Source organism: Leucoraja erinacea, chromosome 6 (assembly GCF_028641065.1).
Source record: "Leucoraja erinacea ecotype New England chromosome 6, Leri_hhj_1, whole genome shotgun sequence".
Classification (NCBI taxonomy): Eukaryota; Metazoa; Chordata; class Chondrichthyes; order Rajiformes; family Rajidae; genus Leucoraja; species Leucoraja erinaceus.
In genome coordinates, this window is record NC_073382.1 from 85342175 (window position 1) to 85365627 (window position 23453).

Genomic DNA, 23453 nt, shown 5'->3' on the forward strand with positions numbered 1-23453 from the left:
TGCCGCCGTCCGCCAGGGCAGTTGCAAGACCCATAGGTTTAAGGTGAGCCGGGAAAGCAGCAGCGCCCCACCACCGCTCCAACCCGCAGAGGACTCGGCCAGGAACCGCGACGGTGAAGGTGAATCGTCGGCACCAGAATTTAAAAGACAAAGATTGGAAAAGTACTCCTCGTTGACAGCCCTTAACGTACAACGATAGACCCGAAAAAGAAAAGGTCGGGTCTCCCGATAAAGGCAGAGAGTCCTATAAAAGTTACCCCCCCTCCCTCCCTGACCAGCCCCCCCCCCCCACACACACACAAGAGACAAAAAAAAAAATAACAAAACTACATAGAACCATAGACAAAAAATATATAAAAACGCGGACCGGCTGCAGAGGCCGCTGCTGACGAGAGTCGCGAGCACCTACCGTCTGTGCACATTATACTGAGTGCTAAGTTTATACTTATTATACCGTTATCTTCACATTATACTGAGTGCTAAGTAAATTAGTGGTGGGATGTGGGAGGAAAAGGAAGGCAGAGAGATATTACAGAGGTGAATAAAATCATGAGGGGAATAGATAGGGCAAATGCACAGTCTTTTACCCAGTGTAGGGGAATCAAGACCCATAGGTTTAAGGTGAGAGGGGAAAGATTACAAGGAAGCTGAGGGGCAACTTGTCACACAGAGGAAGGTGGGTGTATGGAACAAGCGCCAGAGAAGGTAGTTGAGGTAGGTACTACAACATAATTTAAAAGACAAAGATAGGAAAGATAGGAAAAGTACAAGTACAAAGATAGGAAAAGTTTAGAGGGGAAAAAAAGACATCAAGTGCTGGAGTAACTCAGTGGGTCAGGCAGCATCTCTGGAGAACATGGATCGGTGATGTTTCGAGTCACAACCTTTCTTCAGACTGATGGTGGTGGGGTAAAACCTGGTGAGTGATAGGTGGATACAGGTGGTGGTGGGAGGGGGGGGGGGGGTATTATTGGCAGATGGGTGGATAAAGTCCAGAGATGAAAAGGCAAAATGTGTGAGATAGGAGAGGTACCAATTGGGAGGCCAGAGGAAGGAATATGGTTGGAAGGGGAAAGGGGAGAGATGGGTACGAGTCCTTGTGAGGCACAGGGTAAAGCGGGGGGGAGAGAGTTTGTATGTGGATAGTTACCTGAATATTGAAGAATTCAACGTTCCTACCACTGGGTTTTGGGCTTTCCAAGCAAAATATGAGGTGCTGTTCCTCCAGCTTGTGTGTTGACTCACTCTGGCAATGGACCAAATGTGGGCAGCTGAGACTAGCCTACATGAGGCATCTTGGGCGGCATGGACAGGTTGGGCCGAAGGGCCTGGTTCCGTCTTCTAAATTTCTGTGTATGATTATGAGTTTATAATGAGCTGTTTTCATGTCCTCTGCACATAACAATAGACAATAGACAATTGGTGCAGGAGTAGGCCATTCGGCCCTTCAAGCCAGTACCACCATTCAACCTGATCATGGCTGATCATCCAGAATCAGTTCCCCGTTCCTGCCTTCTCCCCATATCCCCTGTCTCCGCTATCTTTAAGTGCCCTTTCAAGCTTTCTTGAAAGTATCCGGAGAACCTGCCTCCACCGCTCTCTGAGGCAGAGAATTCCACAGACTCACAACTCTCTGTGCGAAAAAGTGTTTCCTCATCTCCGTTCTAAATGGCTAACCCCTTATTCTTAAACTGTGGCCCCTGGTTCTGGACTCCCCCAACATCGGGAACATGTTTCCTGCCTCCAGCGTGTTCAAACCCTTAATAATCTTATATGTTGCAATAAAATTCCCTCTAATCCTTCTAAATTCCAGAGTTTACAAGCCCAGCCGCTCCATTCTCTCAGCATATGACATTCCCGCCATCACAGGAATTAACCTTGTAAACCCACGCTGCACTCCCTCAATAGCAAGAATGTCCTTCCTCAAATTAGGGGACCTTTACCATTTGTGATGTTTAGATTTGTTTATTATTGTTGCGCGTACCAAGATACAGTGAAAAGCTTTTTCATTGCGTGCCGTCCAGTCAGAGAAAAGACTACATATGACTACAATCAAGCCATCCTTAATGTACAGATACAGGATACAATATATAATGTTTAGTGCAAGATAAAGTGCAGTAAAGTCCTATTAAAGATAGTGTTTGGCTGCCAATGAGGTAGTTGGTCGGTCAGGACTGCTCTCAGTTTGGTGATAGGATGGTTCAGTTACCGGATAGTAATAATAGTGTTTAATTTAGTTTAGTTTAACTCAGAGGTACAGTGGATACAGGCCCTTCGGCCCACTGACCAGCGATCACCCCGCACACTAACACAAGAGACAATTTACAATTTCGACCAAAGCCAATTAACCTACAAACCCGCACGTCTTTGGAGTGTGGGAGTAAACCAGAGCACCCGGAGAAAACCCACACGGTCACAGGGAAAACGTACAGACAGCACCCGTAGACAGGATCGAACCTGGGTCTCTGACGATGTACTCTACCTCTGCGCCACCTTGCTGCCCTGTTCTGCTCAATAACCTTCACCACACCCAGGTCTGCTATATTTACTTGCATCATTTTCCAAAGAAAGTCCCAATTGAAAAGTAAACGTGGCCGGTGTCTCACAACGCCCAGCTTCTCACAATGAAATTGAATTGTCTGGAATGTGGTCGATCAGTGAACCTAATCACCAGCGGTTACACAAACAGCTCAAAGGAGAATCATTTGTTTGCACTTCTGAGCGCTGACTTTTTTGTGCGTGATACCAAACAATGACTTATTTGTCTCGCAGCTGAGTTATCTTGCAGCTCTCTTTTCTTCTGATCAGGTTAGAGGTTGTTCTATATTAGGCGTATGCTTGTGTGTGTAACTAAAGAGTCTGATTCGGCTTTGTGTGCTAAACCAGCTCCCACCTGCAGGCCATGAGTTTAAGTTGCTTTGTTGCAATGCCTGATTCACGAACACTCCATGTGCAACAAAAATGGTCCTGTGAATTCTACTTCACATACATTTCCCAATGTCGTATCCAGACAATTTGGATCTATAGATGTGTTATCTGATGAAATCCCGTCTGCCTCCACCATAGACATAACACTCAATTGTTGCTCTACGACTTAAGTGGTTCAGTGGAATGACTCATTCACTTTGAGCTTTAGAATTACTTGTGCAGGGCCTGGTTTAGTTCAAGTATAAAAGATGTCTGGAATAATCAACAGTGCTGTGAATATTATCTCTTTGTGTTAGGGGGCCACTTCAAGTGAGATTCTCAACTTGCTTTGAGGATATTTTTGTTGGGTAGCATAAACATAGGAAATCTCGACAGCCTTTGGGACATGGATAACATTTGCCAACTGGAGGAATACCATCCTGTATCACAGTCACAGAGACACGGAGTCACGGAGACACGTAGATACAGAGACACACAGTCACAGAGGCACAGTCACTAATACAAAGTCACAGAGTCACGGAGTCACACAGACATACAGTCACAGTCATACAGCGTGGAAACAGTTCATTCGGCCTAACTTGCCCATGCCGACAAACATGCCCCATCTACACTTGATCCCATTTGCCCACGTTTGGACCATATCCCTCTAAACCCATCCTATCAATGCACCCGTCCAAATGTTTTTTAAACATTGTGATCGTACCTAACTTAACTACCTCCTCCGGCAGCTCGTTCCATAGACCTACCACCCTCTGTGTAAAAATGTTGCCCCTCAGGTTCCTAGTAAATCTTTCCCCTTTCACCTTAAACCTATGTCCTCTTGTTCTGGATTCCCCAACTCTACATTAACCCTAACCCTATCTGTGGCTGTATTATTTATTAAAGTTAAGTATGATCATTTTGGGCAACATCTTTTCTGAGGGTATATTTAACAGCACCACAAAGTAGGGGAATCATAAACCAGAAGACATAGGTTTAAGGTGAGATGGGGAAAAGATTTAATAGGAACCCGCTGAGATACTCCTGCACTTTGTGTCTATTTTTGTAAACCAGCATCTCCAGTTCCTTGTTTCTCCTTTTTGAAGCTTCATGAAATGTCTATACTCTCGGAGATAAACACAAAGTGCTGGAGTAACTCAGTGGGTCAGGCAGCATCTCTGGAGAAAAAGGATGGGTAACGTTTTGGGCCGGACCCCTTCTTCAGACTTCTGAAGGTCTGTTAAACATTTCCAACCCAAAACGTCACCCGTTCTTTCTCTCCACAGATGCTGCCTGACCCGTTGAGTTACTCCAGCACTTTGTGTCTGTCTTTGGTATATGACAGCAACTGGAGTTCCCTCCAATGCACTTTCTATATTATTGGATATTTTTGGGTTGTTTACCCCTGGATTTAATGTTCATAAGTGATAGGAGCAGAATTAGGCCATTTGGCCCATCAAGCCTTCTCCACGATTCAATCATGGCTGATCTATCTCTCCCTCCTAACCCATCTCTCCTCACCTGCCCTCACATTCCCATAACCTGTACTTATCAAGAATCTATCTATCTCTGCCTTAAAAATATCTCCATTGACTTGGCCTCCACAGCCTTCTGTGGCAAAGAATTCCACAGATTCACCACCCTCTAAAGAAATGTATCCTCATCTCCTTCCTAAAAGAACGTCCTTTAATTCTAAGGTTTTGTACTCTAGTTCTGGGTTCCCCCACTAGTGGAAACATCCTCTCCATATCCACTCTATCCAGGCCTTTCACAATTCAGTAAGTTTGAATGAGTTGACCCGTCATCCTGCTAAACTCCAGTGAGTAGCCCAGTGCCGTCGAGCGCTCATCGTATGTTCATTTGCTTTTACCTGCAGACTCGTCATGTATGAATGTTGCCCGGGTTACATGAGGCTGGATGGTGGGCGCGGATGCCCAGCAGGTAATTAAATGTTACCATGTTAGATATTTAGCTCGGTCCATTCCGAGTGAGACAGGTCGAGTAATTTCTGCAGCGTTGCCACCTTGCATAAGGATGGTCTATTCTGAAAATTCCTTCTTGGCTATTAGAAAGGCTCAGCTCTTGGTTGATTGAAAGATACAGCAACGTTCCGACCCGAAACGTCACCTATCCGTGTTCTCCAGAGATGCTGCCTGACCCGCTGGGTTACTCCTGCACTTTGTGTCCTTCCGCATAGAAGCAGACCCTTCAGCCCACTGAGTACACGAGGGAAAACCCACACGGTCACAAGGAGAATGTGCAAACTCCACACAGACAGTACCCAAGGTTGTCATCGAACCTGGGTCTCTGGCACTTTAAGGCAGCATTCAATACATTGTCAATTAACCTCTACAGGTCTAAACTCCAGTCCCTTTGCCATGAAGGCTAGTAAGCCACTTGCTCTCTTAAATGTTAAATGAGTCTGAAGAAGGAACCTGACCCAAAGCATTGCCTATCCATATCCAGATGCTGCCTGACCCGCTGAGTCACTCCAGCGCTCTTGGTCTTCCCACAGAATAGGGAGTTGCATTGGGATTGGAGAAGACGTGACCGAATCCTTTATAAACAGAGCTAATAGAGGCATACAGCACGCAAACAGGCCCATCGGCCCAACTTACCCATGCCAACCAAGATGCCCCATCTACGTTATTCCAATTTGCTTGCGCTTGGCCCATATCCCCCTTAACCATCCCTATCCATGTAGCTGTGAAAATATCCTTTAAATGATGTCATTGTACCTGCCTCAACTATCTCCTCTGGCAGCCCATTGGGCAATTGAAACTGCTAAAATTAAGTGTAGGAAGGAACTGCAGATGCTGGTTTACACCAAAGATAGACAAAATGCTGGAGTAACTCAGCGGGACAGGCAGCATCTCTGGAGAGAAGGAATAGGTGACATTTTGGGTCGAGACTCTTCCTCAGACTCATGCCTTCTTCAGAGACTTTCTCCCTTCAGTCTGAACAAGGGTCTCGACCCAATATCACATCTGCTAAAATTACGCTATTGATCAAAATGTTGCTCCGTTTTGTGATGTCGTAAAATGATCGTCTTGATTGAAATGTTTCCTCCTTTATGTTTGCAGTCTCTCCTATCGACCATGTCTACGGTACATTGGCCATTGTAGGTGCCACAAACACACAGAATTATGCCGACAGATCGAACCTCAGACGAGAGATCGAAGGCGAGGGGACCTTCACAATCTTTGCCCCAAGTGATGATGCTTGGATGTTGCTCGATGCTGTAAGTCACCTCCAAAGGACCTCCCGCCTGTGGCGGCACCGTGGCTCAGCGGGTAGAGTTGCTGCCTTACAGCGCCAGAGACCCGGGTTCAATCCTGACTACGGGTGCTGTCTGTACAGAGTTTGCACCTTCACCCTGTGACTGCGTGGGTTTTTATCGGGGGCTCCGGGTTTCCTCCCACACTCTATAGATGTGCAAGTGTGTAGGTTACTTGGCTTCTGTAAATTGTCCCTGGTGTGTAGCATAGAACAAGTGTAAACGGGTGATCGGTGGTCAGCGCAGACTCGGTGGGCCAAAGGGCCTGTTACTAAGCTGTATCTCCAAACGAAACTAATGTAAATAATAGCTTGCTACAACAGGGCAATTGTATTAGAGCAAAGGTGAGGTTGCTAGCTGAATATGGACAGTCAATTTGAACAGCTGCGGCTGTGAATTCCAATACTCAGTGAGAGAACTAATCAATAGGTTCAGTAAGTACCATCCCTTCCCATTCCCACACTGACCGTTGGGTCCTGGGCCTCCTCCATTGTCAGACTGAGGCCTCGTGCAAATTGTAGGAACAGCACCTCATATTCTGCTTGGCTTCAAGGATGATGCCAGGACATAGGATGGTGCAGCGGGTAGAGATGCTGCCTCACATCCCCAGAGACCCGGGTTCAATCCTGACTACAGGTGCTGTCTGTACGTAGTATGGACATTCTTCCTGTGACCGTTTGGGTTTTCTCCGGGTGCTCCGGTTTCCTCCCACACTCCGATTTCCTGCCACACTTTGTAAGTTAAGTGGCTTCGATAAATGTAAATTGTCCTTTGTATGTAGGATAGTGTAGTGTATAGGGTGATCGCTGGTTGGAGCGGATTTGGATTTGGTACCGTGCTGTATATCACAAAAGTCTCTCGGGGACTTGAGGGCTTGAGGCAGGTTGGGCAGGCTAGGCATATCCCTCTAAAACTATCCTATCAATGTATCTGTCTAAATGTTTCTTAAAAGCTGTGATAATACCTGCATCAACTACCTCCTCCGGCAATACATTCCACATACCCACCACCTTTGTTTAAAAAAGTTGCTCCTTAGGTTCCTATTAAACCTTTCCCCTCTCACCTTAAACCGATGCCCTCTGGTTCTTGATTCCCCTCCCCTGGGTGAAATACTTTGCAATCACCCCATCTGTTCCTCTCATGATTTTATACACCTCTATAAAATCATGCTTCAACCTCTTGGGCTCCAATGAATAAAGTCCTAGCCCGCCCAACCTCTCGCTGTAGCTCAGGCCTTCGGGTCATGAAGGACTCAAGTCCATAGTTGGAAGTTAAATTAGAAATTCGATGTGCAAGGGAATACTTTGGTGTTGCGCACGGTGGCGCAGCGATAGAGTTGCTCACAGAGCCAGATACCCGGGTCTGATCCAGACCACAGGTGCTGTCTGTGTGGAGTTTGTATATTCTCACTGTGACTGTGTGGGTTTTCTCCAGGAGCTCTGGTTTCCTCCCGCATTTCAAAGATGTACAGGTTTAGCTTCGGTAAAGTTTAACTTGTTCCTTGTGTGTCGGATTGTGTACGTGGTGATTGCTGGTCGGCGCGGACCTGGTAGGTCGAAAAGCTGTTCTTTCGCAAATTTCCTCCCGCATTTCAAAGATGTACAGGTTTAGCTTCCTCTCTCTAAAGGCTCAAGGGCCTGAGCTACAGGGAGAGGTTGGGTAGGCTAGGAGTTTTTTCCTTGGTGTGCAGGAGGGTGAGGTGTATGCAAGATGATGAGGGAAATAGAGAGAAATAGACAGGGTCTTTTACCCAGAGTAGGGGAATCAAGAACCAGAGGACATAGGTTTAAGGTGAAAGGGACAAGATTTAATACGAACCTGAGGGACCACTTTCTTACACAAAGGGTGGTGGGTTTATGGAACGTGCAGCTGGAGGAGATGGGTGAGGTAGGTACTTTCACAATGTTTAAGAAACATTTAGATAGGTACATGGATAGGAAAGGTTTAGAGGGATATGGGCCAAATGCAGCCAGGTGGGACTAGTGTAGAGGGAGCATGTTGGGTGGAATGGGCAAGTTGGACAAAAGTTAGCCCAGGCCCTCGAGTCCTGAAGGCTTCACATCCATAGTTGGAAGTGAAAAGTGTACATTCGAGGTGGAAGGGAATACTTGTATAACGGGCATTGTGTTTGTTCACTAACAGGATGTGCGTAGTGCACTACTGAGCAACGTGAACATCGAGCTCCTCAATGCCTTACATTACCACATGGTGGATCACCGCTTGCTAACCAAGGACGTAAATGATGAACTGACTGTGCCCTCCATGTATAATGACCTCAACTTGCACATCAATCATTATAAAAATGGGGTAGGTTTGTGTCCATTACTGTCTTAGATCTAGGTTGACTATTATTACATGTACCGAGGTACAGCAAAAAGCTTTGTGTTGCATGCGATCCAATCGGACCCCCGGAACTATTCGTGTAGGGAAGAACAGCAGATGCTGGTTTAAATCAAAGATAGATACACAGTGCTGGAGCAACTCAGCGGGCCAGGCAGCATCTCTGGAGAGAAGGAATGGATGGCGTTTCGGGTTGAGACTGAAGTTTATGTGTTGTAGCGGCCTGGATGCGACCATCCCCACAAATTCCTGGAGGTCCTTAACTGTGGTTGGATGGGGGAACTGGCGGGCAGCATCCACCCTGGCCAGCAGAGGCACCACCCCCTGTGGAGTTACGCAGTGGCCGAGGAAGTCGATGGCCATCACCCCAAAACGGCACTTGGACAAATTGATAGCCAATCCAAAATCACTGAGGCGCTGACACAGCCGACGGAGGTGAATGCAGTGCTCCTGCCGTGAGTGGCTGGCCACGAGTATGTCATCCAAGTACAGGAATACAAAGTCCAGGCCACGGCACACACAATCCATAAGCTGCTGAAAGGCCTGCGCAGCCGTCTTCATACCAAACGGCATCCGCACAAATTTAAACAGTCCAAATGGTGTTATAGTGGCTGTCTTAGGGACATTGTCGGGGTGGACCGGAATCTGGTTGTACCCTTGCACGAGGTCCACCTTGGAGAACACCGATGCTCTGGCCAGATGGGCATTGAAGTCCTGAATGTGCGGGACTGGGTATGGTCGCATCAGATTCAGGCGATGGTCAGAGACAACGAAATGCATTCAGACAATGGTAATTCCCACACGGGCACCAGCCCCCTCCCACTTTGGGGACCATGTGGAGTGGTGACGCCCATGGGCTATTGGAAGGGCACACAATGCCCATCGCCTCCATCAGGCGGAACTCCTCCCAAGCTAGACGGGGCTTGACCGGCGCGAGACGACGCAGCCGGGCATGCACGGGCAGGCCAGTAGCCAGAATATGATGCTCCACCCCTTGCTTGGGGGCAGAGGAGCAGAAGTGGGGTTCGAGGATGTTCGGAAAATCCGCCATGATTCGCGCAAAAGTCGCATCCGCGGACAACAGGGGCCAATCAGGGCGTGCAACCGGATCACCAACGCGGAGGAAGACCGGCTCCAGCGTGACAGAGTAGACCGGGCACCGCCGCTTGACATCCATGAGGAGTGAATTGGCTCGAAGGAAGTCGGCGCCCAGCAACGGTTAGGAAACGCCGGCGATGACCAACTCCCACGAAAAGCAGCTGCGGCCAAAGTTGAGGGAGATGGTGTGAACACTGTAGGTGCAAATAGCACTCCCGTTCACCACGGTGAGGAGGGGACTACGTTTTCCCGCATGGATGTCAGCGATGGAAGGAAGCAGAACACTCACCTCAGCCCCGGTGTCTACAAGGAACCAACTCCCGGGGCGGCACTCCCAGTTGAAGATGCAATGAATATGGCCGGCCACCGATGTTATTTATCACAATGTGTGATGAACGTCGGGGTCACTAGTTGTAGTGGCCTGGATGAGGTCAGGAAAAGGCCAGATGCCAAGCAGGTTCAGAAGTAGTTTAATGACATCTCGAGAACACACCGCACCCCCACGAGCAGGACTTGGGAAACCCCGTGGGCAGACAATCGTCCCTGCCCCTCAAGAGGCAAGGGGTGTGACCCAAGTAGTGGCCTAACCCCCAGGGACCGCCACAGTGTCGTGAATGAGTGTGAAGAAAGGTCTCGACCCGAAACATCATTAGTTGGTGAAAGTATTTTTTAACATAATCTTTCAGAATTCTTAGGAAATGTGTATATATATATCTTCTATACAATTACTAAAACTATCACCTTGACCATCTTGATCATCTGCGTTGTATTTAAATTTGCGCAAAAACGATCCCCCATAGAGCTACGATTTGCTGCGTCAAATAAGTTTTGTTCCGATCGGTGAAATAGTACAAAAGTTATGAAGGTTTAAAAATCGTAAAAACCGCCCCCTTCCGGAACCCGCTGTCAATAACGCAGCGAGGAGAATAAAAAGCTGAAGGGATGGACGGAGTGTGTTGAGCAGACCGCGGGGAGTGAGCAGCGTGTGGACTGTTTCTGCGGTGACCAGCACGACCAGCTGGAAGCTACTGAGTTGAACCGGAAGCCTCTGAGTGAAGCCGGAGTGGGACCAGGATCTATGGCGTGAGGCCGAAAGCTGAAGGTGTGGGGTGAGCACCCGACCCCCCTGCAGCCCACACCCCCCTTCCTTCCCCCCCACCCCTCCCCCCCCCACCCCCTCCCCCCCCCCCCACCCCCCCCTTTCCCCCCCTCCCCCCTTCCCCCCTCCCCCACACCTCCCTCCCCCCCCCCCCCCCTGAGCTCCTTCCCCCCGTTCCCCTATGGGTAACGTTGGGGGGGACCCCTCCCCTGTGTGGTGGACTGGGACCCAACGGGTCCCACTTAGTCTAGTAAATATGAAAAGTACAAATAATGTTCAATGTATATATGTGTGTGCACTGAACTTGTTCATTATGGGTTTTACAGAGTACTATGTTTATATACCTGTTGTGCTGCTGCAAGTAAAAATGTCATTGTTCCGTTTTGGAACTTATGACAATAAAACACTCTTGACTAATCTAACTTTATATTTTTCCTTTGCAGATAGTTACAGTGAACTGTGCAAGAATAATCACTGCAAATCAAATTGCCACAAATGGTATTGTTCACGTCATTGATCGAGTTATTACTGCCGTTGCCAGTAACTTGGAAGAAACAATTGAGGCGACTGATGAACTTTCATCTTTCAGGGTAATTTAACGTGTGGCAGATGGTCCATGTTCAATGTGTAGAAAGGAACTGCAGATGTTGATTTACTCTAATGATAGACACAAAATGCTGGAGTAACTGAGTGGTACAGGCAGCACTTCTCGAGAGAAGGAATGGGTGACATTTCGGTTCGAGGCCCTTCTTCAGACTTCAGACTTAACATTCAGATAGCTGTTAAATATCTCTATAGTGCAGGTCCGCAACCAATTTTTCTGGCAACTAGTTGTCCGGCACCTCCTTTAATGCAAACAAAATGACGAGAGTGCTCTTGAAATCCCCCTGAAAATGGGGCACCTCGTCCGGGTGAGACATCCGATCTCGATCTCATCGGGACTTCTGCGGCCATATTTGTCCCCTGGGGCTGGGGCTCTGGAAGGAACTCTGGCCCGGCTGGAGTCGGCAGATCCGTTCCCATAGCCGACTTCTGTGGTTATCTTAGCGCCTCAGCTACCTAGGTGGATCGCTCCGGAACTGGTGGACTTCTCTCGAATTACTAATGACCTTTGAAAGGCTGCATTTAAAAAAACGTTAGGTTTAAGTATAGGTTTATTATTGTCTCGTGTACCAAGGTACAATAAAAACTTTCGGGGGAAGCACATTGGTGCAGCGGTAGAGTTGCTGCCTCACTGTGCCAGGAACCCAGGTTTGAGTCTGATCCGGCGCTTTCTGTGTGGAGTTTGTACGTTCTCCCCGTGACCTTGTTGGGTTTTCTCCAGGTGCTCCAGTTTCCTCCCGCATCCCAGAGACGTGCGGGTTTGTAGGTTTATTGGCTTCTCTAAATTATTTCCTAGTGAGTAGGATAAAGCAAGGTACAGGAGATTGCTGGTCGGCATGGACTCAGTGGGCCAAAGGGCCTGTTTCCATGCTGTACCACTAAATTAAACCAAACGAAAACATAGTTTTGCATGCTATCCCATCGGATTAGATAATACTCTCCATAAATACAATCAATTCAAACTCAAGTACAATAGGATGGAGCAAAGGGGAAGATACAGAGTGCAGAATATAGTTCTCAGCATTGTAGCGCATCAGTTCCAGAGACAACGTCCAATGTCCACAATGGGGTAGAGGTGAATCTGACTTATGGAAGGACCATTCAGAAGCCTGATGCTATACAGAGGGGATTGTATTAATTATAAATGTTGAAATTAAGGAGTTAATCACAGGAGTTCACATTTATGTATTTTATCGCAAATGGGTTTGAATGTTTGTACTAAGATGGGTAATTTAGTTTAGATTAGAGATACAGGCCCTTCTGCCCACCGACCATAGATCACCCGTTCACACTAGTTCTCTGTTATCCCACTTTCTCAGTTGGGGAGGGAGGCAGAATATATTGGAGGCCATTTTTTTTCAAACTATCCCATTTCTCGTAAGATGAACAAAGGTTATATGTTGGAATGACACAAAGTGCAGGAGTGATTTAGCAGGCCAGGCAGTATCTCTGCAGGACATGGGGAGGCGACATTTCCGATCGAGACCCTCCATTGGACCATTTGCAGGGGTGGGGGGAAGGAAAGCTGGAAGAGGTGTTCCTGCATGCTAAAATTCATACATTAGTAAGCTGCACTCAGTATTGGCATCTGCTAGGCGCTGCAAGTTAAAGTGCGGGCAGGGCTAGGACATATAGGTCACCTAGTCTTCAGTGAACGTTTTGGGCCAGTATATGCAGTCACAAGAGCAGTTAAATAACTCTTTTACTTTCTACAGGCCTTTAAAATACAGTATTTATAACTAACACTTCTTCTTTCATAGTTCCAGCTATTAACTTGTTCTGCTCTTTATGGTCATAAAGTGTTTTTGAACTGACTTGTTCAGAAGCAACCGGGAAAAATGCTGCACAATCTGTGGAAAACATGGATAGGTGGCATAATGTGTAGGAAGGAACTACAGACGCTGGTTTAAACCAAAGAGAGACACAAACAAGCTGGAGTAACTCAGCAGGACAGGCAGCATTTCGGGAGAGAAGGAATGGCTGACGTTTCGGGTCGAGACCCTTCTTCGGGCTGGTTAGGGATAAGGGAAACGAGAGATATAGGCGATGATGTGGAGAGATAACGACCAATGAATGAAAGATATGCAAAAAAAAAGTAACAAAAAGTAGGCCATTGTTTAGGTATGATAAGGGAAACAGGCCATGTGATTTTTAGTTTGGAGGGGGCGGGTTAAAACGCGATTTTTACTAGGCTGTACTAATCGCAGATGGCCTGTAAATCATTAACGAAAAATGGCAAGCTGGTGCAACTTGGGTGGGATAATATAGTTATAAGGGTTAGAGCGCAGAGGGGGAATGCCGGGGCTACCTAAAGTTTGATAAATCAGTATATTCATACCACTGGGCCGTAAGCAGCCCAAGCGAAATATGAGATGCTGTTCCTCTGATTTGCGTTTTGCCTCACTCTGACAATGGAGGAGACCAAGGACAGAAAGGTCAGTTTGGGAATGGGAAGGAGAATTAAAGTGTCCGGCAACCGAGAGATCAGGTAGGTTCAGGTGCAAAACTGAGCACAAGGTGTTCAGCGGTGAAAATGGGAGCTGGTGCAAATGATTGTCCATTCTAGTTTGATAAATCAATATTCATTTCTGGGCCGTAAGTAAGCCCGATGCGAAATGTAAGAGTCCACATCGTTTGAACAATGGAGGATACAGAAAGTAGTTTGAGGTGGGAGGAGGTGCAAGAGAGATCCTCTGCCAAAATCTGAAAGGACTCCACATCTTGAACAATGGATACGGGGTGAACCTCTGCCTAATCCTGCCGGGGTCCCTGGACAGTCGGGGGAGGAGGTATAGGGATAGGTGTTGTATCTTCTGCAGTTGCAAGGGAAGGTACCTGAGGAAGGGGTGGTTTGGGTCAAGTCAAGTCAAGTCAAGTTAATTTGTCACATACACATACGAGATGTGCAGTGAAATGAAAGTGGCAATGCTCGCAGACTTTTGTGCAAAAGACAAACAACAAAACAACCAAACAAAGTATAAACACAATCATAACACACATATTCTTTTACATAATAAATAATGGAAGGAAAAACATTCAGTAGAGTTAGTCCCTGGTGAGATAGGCGTTTACAGTCCGAATTGCCTCTGGGAAGAAACTCCTTCTCAACCTCTCCGTTCTCACCGTATGGCAACGGAGGCGTTTGCCTGACCGTAGCAGCTGGAAAAGTCCGTTGCAGGGGTGGAAGGGGTCTCCCTTCCCTACCGAAAAAATTACCCTCTATTCAATTTCTCCTCCCTCACCATAAACCTACGTTCTCTAGTTCTTGCTTCCTTTACTCCCTGAGTAAAAGACTGTGCATTCACCCTATCTATTCCCCTCGTGATTGTATACACCTGTACACCCCTCAGCCTCTTGTTCCATGTATACACCACGTTCTGTGTGTGAAAAAGTTGCCCTTCAGGTTCCTATTAAAGGCTCTTTGGGTGGGTGATGTTTCAGGTCACCCACCCAATACATTTCGTTGTCTCTGTACTGTACACTGACAATGACAATTAGAATTGAATCTGAATCTGAATCTGAGGTCAAGACCCTCCTTCAGACTGAAGAAAGAGAAATTAGATGTTAGACAGTCTGAAGGAGGGCCCCAATCCAAAACCTCGCCTATCCATGTTCTCCAGAGATGCTGCCTGACCCGCTGATTTACTCCAGCATTTTGTGCCTTTTAGTGTAAACCATCATCTGCAGCTCTTTGTTTCATTAGAAGCATCTAAGGTTAGGTTTATTGTCGTCACTTGTACGAGGTACAGTGAATAACTCTGTTTAGCATGCCATCCAATCAAATACTATATATCAATACAATCAAATCAATCTTAAGTAATCTTTTACCCAGGATAGTGGAGTCAAGTACCAGAGACATCGGTTTAAGGTGAGAAGGGAAAGATTTATCAGGAACCGGAGGGGCATATTTGAGGGACAACTTGTTCCATATACTCACCACCCTCTGCACGAAAAAATTACCCTCTATTCAATTTCTCCTCCCTCACCATAAACCTACGTTCTCTAGTTCTTGCTTCCCTTACTCCCTGAGTAAAAGACTGTGCATTCACCCTATCTATTCCCCTCATGATTGTATACACCTGAACACCCCTCAGCCTCTTGTTCCATGTATACACCACGTTCTGTGTGTGAAAATGTTGCCCTTCAGGTTCCTATTAAATCTTTCCCCTCTCACCTTATAGACATGTCCCTTGGTTCTTGATTCCCCTGCCCTGGGTAAAATCCTACTAATGTATAGGACTGTAAATAGTGATGCACTCTGTCCAAATCACCTCTCTCTGTAGGCTGCTGCAGCTGCTTCAGGGCTCTTTGGAACTCTTGGCACTGGTGGACACTACACGATCTTTGCTCCAACCAATGAAGCTTTTGATAAGCTTCCACGGGAGGTTTTGGAACGTATCCTGAGTGACGATGTGGCGATGAAAGGTAAGTTGATCATTGCATAGCAGAGGTTAACAGGGTTAGTCAGGACGTCAAAGGTTACGGGATGAAGGGAGGAGATGGGGTTGAGAGGGAAAGATAGATCAGCCATGATTGAATGGTACAGCAGACTTGATGGGCCAAATGGTCTAATTCTGCTCCTATCAGTTATGGTCTTATATAATTTTTTAGGATCAAAGGATTAATTAATGATTATAACCATTGGATTTAATTGTGAGAAACATTGTAGTCTCATAAATGGTCTTAGGGTTTAAAGGTGGTGGAATAATGAATGTGTGAGTGTGCTGAATGAATCACAAAGTGGTGGAGGAACTCAGCGGACCAGGCAGCATCCATGGAGGGAATGGACATTCAATGTTTCGGGTCAGGAATCTGAAAACTGCTTGAATCCTGATCCAAAACACCGCCTCTTCATTCCCACCAGGGATGCAGACTGGCCCGCTGAGTTCCCACAGCATTTTGTGTTAACGGAAGTTAATTTTAACTTTTACTACACATACCTTGAGAATGACGAGCGATCGCACTCAGATACAGTAAATGGACAATAATCAACAATGCAATAAATTAATATGAGTAACATTAGGTAACCAGACTATATGATACGATAGAACTGTGTTGATCCCAGGAGGGAAATTGATCTGCCAGCAGATACAGGAAACGAAAGTGACGAGTGGAAAGGATTGGGGATGTGCAAAGATTGGGGGGGGTGGGGGGGGAGGAGGGGGGGGGGGAGTCAGTCTACCCCACGACAGAAGGGGGAAGATACAAGATACAAGATACATGATACAAGATACATTTATTTGTCACATGTGCCAGATGACACAGTGAAATGAGATTACCATACAGCCATACAATAAAAATAAAGAACACAACACACGATAGAATTCAACATAAAAACATCCCCACACAGCAGAATCAAATTTTCCCACTGTGAGGGAAGGCACCAAAGTCAGTCTCTTCCTCCAATGTTCCCCAATGTTCACCCATGGTCGGGGCCTCGGGTTGTACAGATTGATAGCCACAGGGAAGAAGTGTCTCCTTTGGCGTTCCGTGCTGCATCTTGGTGGAACCAGTCTGTTGCTGAAGATGCTCCTCAGGTTGGCCAGTGTGTCCACAATGACTGATGTCCGTAGTGCGATTTAACATTTAGTGGAGTTAAATTTGAGCGTGGTGCGTCAGTGTTGCTGATGTTCTCATCTGACCCTTGCTGCCTTTATTCCAGCTCTGCTGAATTACCACATCCTGAAGTCCGTACATTGTTCGGAATCGATCATGTCTGGAGCAACCTACGCCACCTTGGAAGGAACAAATATCGAGATCGGGTGCGACGGTGACAGCCTTACTGTGAACGGAGAGAGGATGGTCAACCGCAAAGATATCGTAGCGACCAATGGTGTGATCCACTTAATCAACAAGGTGCTGATTCCAGACGCAGGTAAATGATGAATTGTTAAATATTGTTAAATATTTTGTAGTGACAAGGTGCAAAATTACAATTCTTTACTACGATACAGGTATAAAATTATGAGGGGAATAGATACGGTGAATGCAGTCTTTTACCCGGGATTGATAGCCATCAAAAACCAGAGGACACGGGTTTAAAAAGAGAGGGGAAAGATTTAATAGGAACTTGAGGGGGCAATGTTTTCACACACAGGGTGGTGGGTGTATGGAACGAGCTGCCAGATCAGGTTGTTGAGGCAGGGACTATCGCAACGTTTAAAAACATTTAAACAGGTGCATGGATAGGAAAGTTTTAATTGTTGTTAAGATGGAAAAGATTTACACGGTTATTGTCTGGACTCGAGGCCCTGAGCAACAGGGAGAAGTTTGGCACATTAGGACTTTGTTCCAAGTACTACAAGTGGTTGAAAGTTGATCTTATAGAGGTGTATAAGATCGTGAGGGGGATAGATAGGGTGAATGTACATAGGCTTTTGCCCAGTGTATGGGGAATCAAGAACCAGAAGACATAGGTTGAAGGGGAGGGGGGAAAGATTTTATGGGAACCTAACTTTGTGTATACAAAGTGTGGTAGGTTTGACTGAAGGGCCTGGGGTGGAAGATTGCAACCTTCAAGTGGTCCGCCCTGTTGCGACATGCAATCAACTTGACGTGCACAAACAGAAGATCAAATAGAACAAGTTGTCCATCAACTTTAGGCTGTGCACGCCACATAAAAGAAGAAGAAGACTGAAGGGCCTGTTTCCACGTTTATAACTTTAGTTAGGCTGCATTTAGAGTATTGCATGCTGTTTTCGTCACATGAAGAATGTGGAGGTTTTGGAAAAGGGTGCAGAGGAGGTTTATGAGAATAATGCCTGGATCAGGGGTTATTAGCTACAGGGAGTGGGTGGACAGACTTGGATTGTTGGCCGACTAGGAAAAGGGGAGATGCAGCGAGACCTGGGTGTCATGGTACACCAGTCATTGAAAGTAGGCATGCAGGTGCAGCAGGCAGTGAAGAAAGCGAATGGTATGTTAACTTTCATAGCAAAAGGATTTGAGAATAGGAGGAGGGAGGTTCTACTGCAGTTGTACAGGGTCTTGGTGAGACCACACCTGGAGTATTGCGTACAGTTTTGGTCTCCAAATCTGAGGAAGGACATTCTTGCCATAGAGGGAGTACAGAGAAGGTTCACCAGACTGATTCCTGGGATGTCAGGACTGTCTTATGAAGAAAGACTGGATAGACTTGGTTTATACTCTCTACAATTTAGGAGATTGAGAGGGGATCCTATAGAAACGTACAAAATTCTTAAGGGGTTGGACAGGCTAGATGCAGGAAGATTGCTCCCGATGTTGGGGAAGTCCAGGACAAGGGGTCACAGCTTAAGGATAAGGGGGAAATCCTTTAAAACCGAGATGAGAAGAACTTTTTTCACACAGAGAGTGGTGAATCTCTGGAACTCTCTGCCGCAGAGGGTAGTCGAGGCCAGTTCATTGGCTATATTTAAGAGGGAGTTAGATGTGGCCCATTGGTGGATCAGAGGGTATGGAGAGAAGGCAGGTACGGGATACTGAGTTGGATGATCAGCCATGATCATATTGAATGGCGGTGCAGGCTCGAAGGGCCGAATGGCCTACTCCTGCACCTAAATTTCTATGTTTCTATGTTTTCTCTGGAACATAAGACGTTGTGGGAAGACGATGGAAGTATATAAAATTATGGGAGGTATAGATAGGGTAAACAGTCAGAACCTTTATCCCAGGGTGGAAAAAACAAATACTTTAATATGACAGGAGTTGAGTGTGCCAAGTTTTTTTACATAAAGGGTGGTGGGTGCCTGGAACACGCTACAGGGGATGGTGGTGGAGGCAGATATGATAGTGGAGTTTGAGGCTTTCAGGTAGGCACATGGATATTCGGGGAGTGGAGGGATATAGACTATGTGCAGGCAGATGTAATTAGTTTATCTTGGCATTATATTCAGCATAGACTTTGTGTTCCTGTGATGTAATGTTTTATGTTCTGTGTTCTATGATTCCATGTACGGAAGTTTTATGGAAGTCGCACTATCTTTAATCGGACTTTACTGGACTTTATCTTGCGCTAAACATTATTCCCTTTATCCTGTATCTGTACACTGTGGACGGCTTGATTGTAATCATGTCTTTCCGTTGACTGTTTCGCATACAACAAAATAATATTTTTTGTTTGATTTATTTTAATTTTATTAATAAATAATTAAATTAAATTAAATTAAAAATGATTAAATATAAATTATTTGACTAAACTAAACTAAACTGGAGAACCGTAGGATATAGGGTTTAAGGTGAGATGGGGGAAAGATTTAATGGGAACCTGAGGAGCAACATTTTTATACAAAGGTTGGTTGTTGTATGGAACGAGCTGCCGGAGGAGGTCATTGAGGCAGGTACTATCGCAACGTTCAAGAAACATTTAGGCAGGTACATGGATAGGTTGGGTTTAGAGGGATATGGGCCACATGCAGGCATATGGGACTAGTGTGGATGGGACATGTTGGTCGATGTGGGCAAGTTGGGTCGGAGAGCCTGTTTCCACACTGTATGACTCTCACTTAGATGTGCAGGGAATGGAAGGATGTGGATCGCACGCAGCCAGAGGGGATTAGTTTACCTTGGCATCATGTTCGGAGCAGACAATGCACTAAGCTAGAAAAGCAAGCATACCATATGCCTTATTAGAGATATGAATTGTGTGCAGGTATATAAGGCCTGATCTTGGCATCGTGTTTGACACGAACATTGTGTGTTAAAGTCCCTGTTCCTGTGCCGTACTGTTCAATGGTCCAGGGTCTATGGTTTATTTTTCATGTTCCACGATGATGTACTGATGTTTTTTGGAAGTCTGGGCCATTAGAGATATTAAGTCTTGACACACTGCTGATCAATCCTCTCTGATAAGATTTTTCTTATTACGTTTAATAGCGATGCAGATCCTGGATTTGGTGAGCAGCAAGCAGTCAACATTCTCCGAATTGGTGAAGGACACTGGACTGTCGGCTGCCTTCACTGATACTGACTACACACTCCTCGCTCCTTACAATGAAGCCTTCAATGGTAAGCTGTCACGTCAAACACTGTGCTGCGTCCCTTTCTCCATTAACACTGGGAAAATTGCCTGTTTTATTATACACATCTCTTCCGAGCATGAAATATCTGAAGATAGGTTTGGTCCCGAAATGTCACCTGGTCCTTTTCTCCAGAGACGCCGCCTGACCCGCTGAGTTACTCCAGCACTTTGTATCTGCTTTCGGTCTAAACCAGCATCTGCTGTTCCTTCCTATGCATGACATTTCTCTGGTTGGTCTTTCGAAGGCATAAGGGACAGCCAGAATAAAGGAACTGCAGATGCTGTTTACAAAAACGCAACGTCACCCATCCATATTCTCCAGAGATGCTGCCCGACCAAATAAGTTACTCCAGCACTTTGCATCTGTTTTGGTAAACTAGCATCTGCAGTTCCTTGCGACTAAAATCTCAGGATAGCTCTTTTAAGCACAATTAAGTTTAGTTTATTTAATGTAACGTGTACAGAGATACAGTGGAAGCTTGTTCTGCATGCCATCCAGTCACATGACACTGTCCGTGAGTACAAGAGACCCTCTTCTAGAGCATCACGCAAAGAGTCATAGAAACATAGAAAATAGGTGCAGGAGTAGGCCATTCGGTCCTTCGAACCATATGGCTGATCATCCAGAACCAGTACCCCGTTCCTGCCTTCTCCCCATATCCCTTGATTCCATTTGGAGTTGCCACGTTCCCGCTCCATCTTGCAACTTCCGAGTCTCTGAAAAGTTCGATCTTGGCCCGAGGAGATGTGCAGTTTCTTATTTTCTCATATTAAAGCCCGGTGTCCTGGAGGCACTGGATGGAAGAGGTAGAGATGGGCCTGGCCCAGCACGATGCCATCGGCTCCTTCCACCGCTGCTCCGTGCAGTGATTCTTTTACCACTGTCACACGTGGACAATGTGTTTCGGCCTGGATTTAGGGGGGTATTAGCTGCAGGAAAAGGCTGGACAGCCTTGGATTACTTTTTCTGGAAAGCCGGAGGTTGAGGGGAGACCTGATAGCAGTATATAAAATGATGAGAGGCACAGATATGGTAGACAGTCCCTTTATCCCAGGGTCATAGACTCGACAGTATACAGGGATTGGATATGGATCACATGGAATCAGAGGAGATTAGTTTCACTTAACATCACGTTCGGCACAGACATTGTGGGCTGAAGGGCCTGCACCTGTGCTGTACTGTGCTGTGTTCTATGTTAGTGATATCACAGTCAATACATGTCTCTTCTTTGCTTTTCGGACTTTCCTGTTTAATGTAACACCATAGAGTGCTGGAGTAACTCAGCGGATCAGACAGCATCTCTAGAGAACAGGGATAAGTGACGTCTCGGGTCGGGTCCCTTCTTCAGACAAAGTATTCTTAAGAAGGGTCCCAACCTGAAACGTTACCTATCCATGTTTTAAGGAGATGCTGCCTGACCCGCTGAGTAACTCCAGCATGTTGTGTCTTTTTTTATAAACCAGCATCTGCAGTTCCTTGTTTTACTTCTTAATGTAACACCTTCCCTGTCTTTCCACAGAGGATATTATGTCTTTCGATCAGAGAATTCTGAAAGTAATCCTACAAAACCATATTCTGAAAGTGAAGGTGGTCCTTAATCAGCTGTACAACGGCCAAATACTGGAGACTGTCGGAGGGAAATTCCTCAGAGTCTTTGTCTACCGCACCGTAAGTATGGGAGGCTAACAGTTCCACATACGATCTCCAGGGCTCGTACACAGTAAGGATTAAAGCCAGGATGGTGCAGCAGTGGAGTAGCTGCCTTACAGCGCCAGAGGCCCAGGTTCGATTCTGACTATGGCTGCAGTCTGTACAGAGTTTGCACGTTCTCTATATGACCACATAGGATTTCCTCGAAGTGCTTTGGCTTATTCCCATATCCCAAAGACTTGGAGGTTTGTACGTTAATTGGTTTCGGTAAATTGTCAGTAGGATAGAATGAGTGTGAACAGCTGATCGCCGGTCGGCATGGACTCGGTGGGTCGAATGAACCGTTCCAATGCTGTATCTCTAAACTGAACTCAAACAAGTTTCTGAGGAAGAAATAGATCATAGTCAGGTGTTGATGGACGAGGGATTTCTGAAGCTACTAAAGGATGGAAGGTGGAAAATTGGATTTGAAATGAAGAAATTGAGAACAAGGCTTGGTGGTTACAGCCTAGAGAGTATGTTTAGTTTAGTTTAGAGAAACAGCATGGAAACATGTCCAAATACATGCCAACCATCGACCATGCACTCATTAGTTCTATGTTCTTGCACTAGCGGCAATTTACAGAGGCCAGTTAACCTATAAACCTACATGTCCTTGGGATGTGGAAGGAAACCGGAGCACCCGGAGGAAACCCACATGGTCACAGAGAGAACATGCAAACTCCACACCGACAGCACCTGTAGTCAGGATCGAACCAGGGTCTCTGGCGCTGTGAGTCAATGGCTCTACCACTGCGCCACCGTGCCACTGGGTACTGTATGTGTTCCATCCTGTGACGGGTTCAGTTCACTTGGCTGCTCTTCCCCTTCACAGATCTTCAGGTTCGACCCACTGTAGGGAAGAAATGCAGATGCTGGTTTACACCAAAGATAGACAGAAAAATGCTGGAGTAACTCAGCGGGACAGGCAACATCTCTGGAGAGAAGGAATGGGTGCAACGTTTCGGGTCGAGACCCTTCAGACTGAATTTTTCGGAGGGACGGAGGAATCACAGAGGGGGAGCAGTGAGGGAGGACATTGCTGAACTCTCGGCGGAGAGAGGAGGAGAACTTCTTCAAAGTGGACATACCTTGAGGAGATTTTGCAGTGGAGCAGACAAAATGTATAGGAAAGAACACTGCAGGGATATCCGTCCATCACACTGGGGACTTCTTTGGTCAATGGGGCAGAGCCTTACTGTAATGGGACTCTTAATCCTTGACTCTTGACATTACGTCCCATCTCCTACTCATCGCGGTCTGCAGGAGATCAAGAACTCCACATATGTGACTTCCAGCTAGCTCCTCATTTCTGCTCTGCAGTGTACCATGCAGATGTTGGGAACAAGTTGGTCCAGAACCACAAGCTATCAAAGATAGAAACAAAGTGCTGGAGTAACCCAGCGGGTCAGGCAGCATCTGTGGAGAAATAGGATGGGTG

At 46.3% G+C, this 23453-nt stretch overlaps 1 protein-coding gene across 5 annotated transcripts in view; it reads left to right on the forward strand.

Moving 5' to 3' along the window:
- LOC129698384 (periostin-like) overlaps positions 1-23453 on the forward strand; it is a 77271-nt gene that overhangs the window by 17219 nt on the left and 36599 nt on the right. For all 5 annotated transcript variants that reach the window (XM_055637502.1, XM_055637500.1, XM_055637503.1 and 2 more), the window contains exons 3-10: positions 4784-4848; positions 5991-6148; positions 8327-8491; positions 11165-11311; positions 15608-15749; positions 16987-17199; positions 20178-20309; positions 21843-21991. In XM_055637502.1, coding sequence (XP_055493477.1) covers positions 4784-4848; positions 5991-6148; positions 8327-8491; positions 11165-11311; positions 15608-15749; positions 16987-17199; positions 20178-20309; positions 21843-21991 — 1171 coding nt within the window. The remainder of the gene's footprint in view (positions 1-4783; positions 4849-5990; positions 6149-8326; positions 8492-11164; positions 11312-15607; positions 15750-16986; positions 17200-20177; positions 20310-21842; positions 21992-23453) is intronic.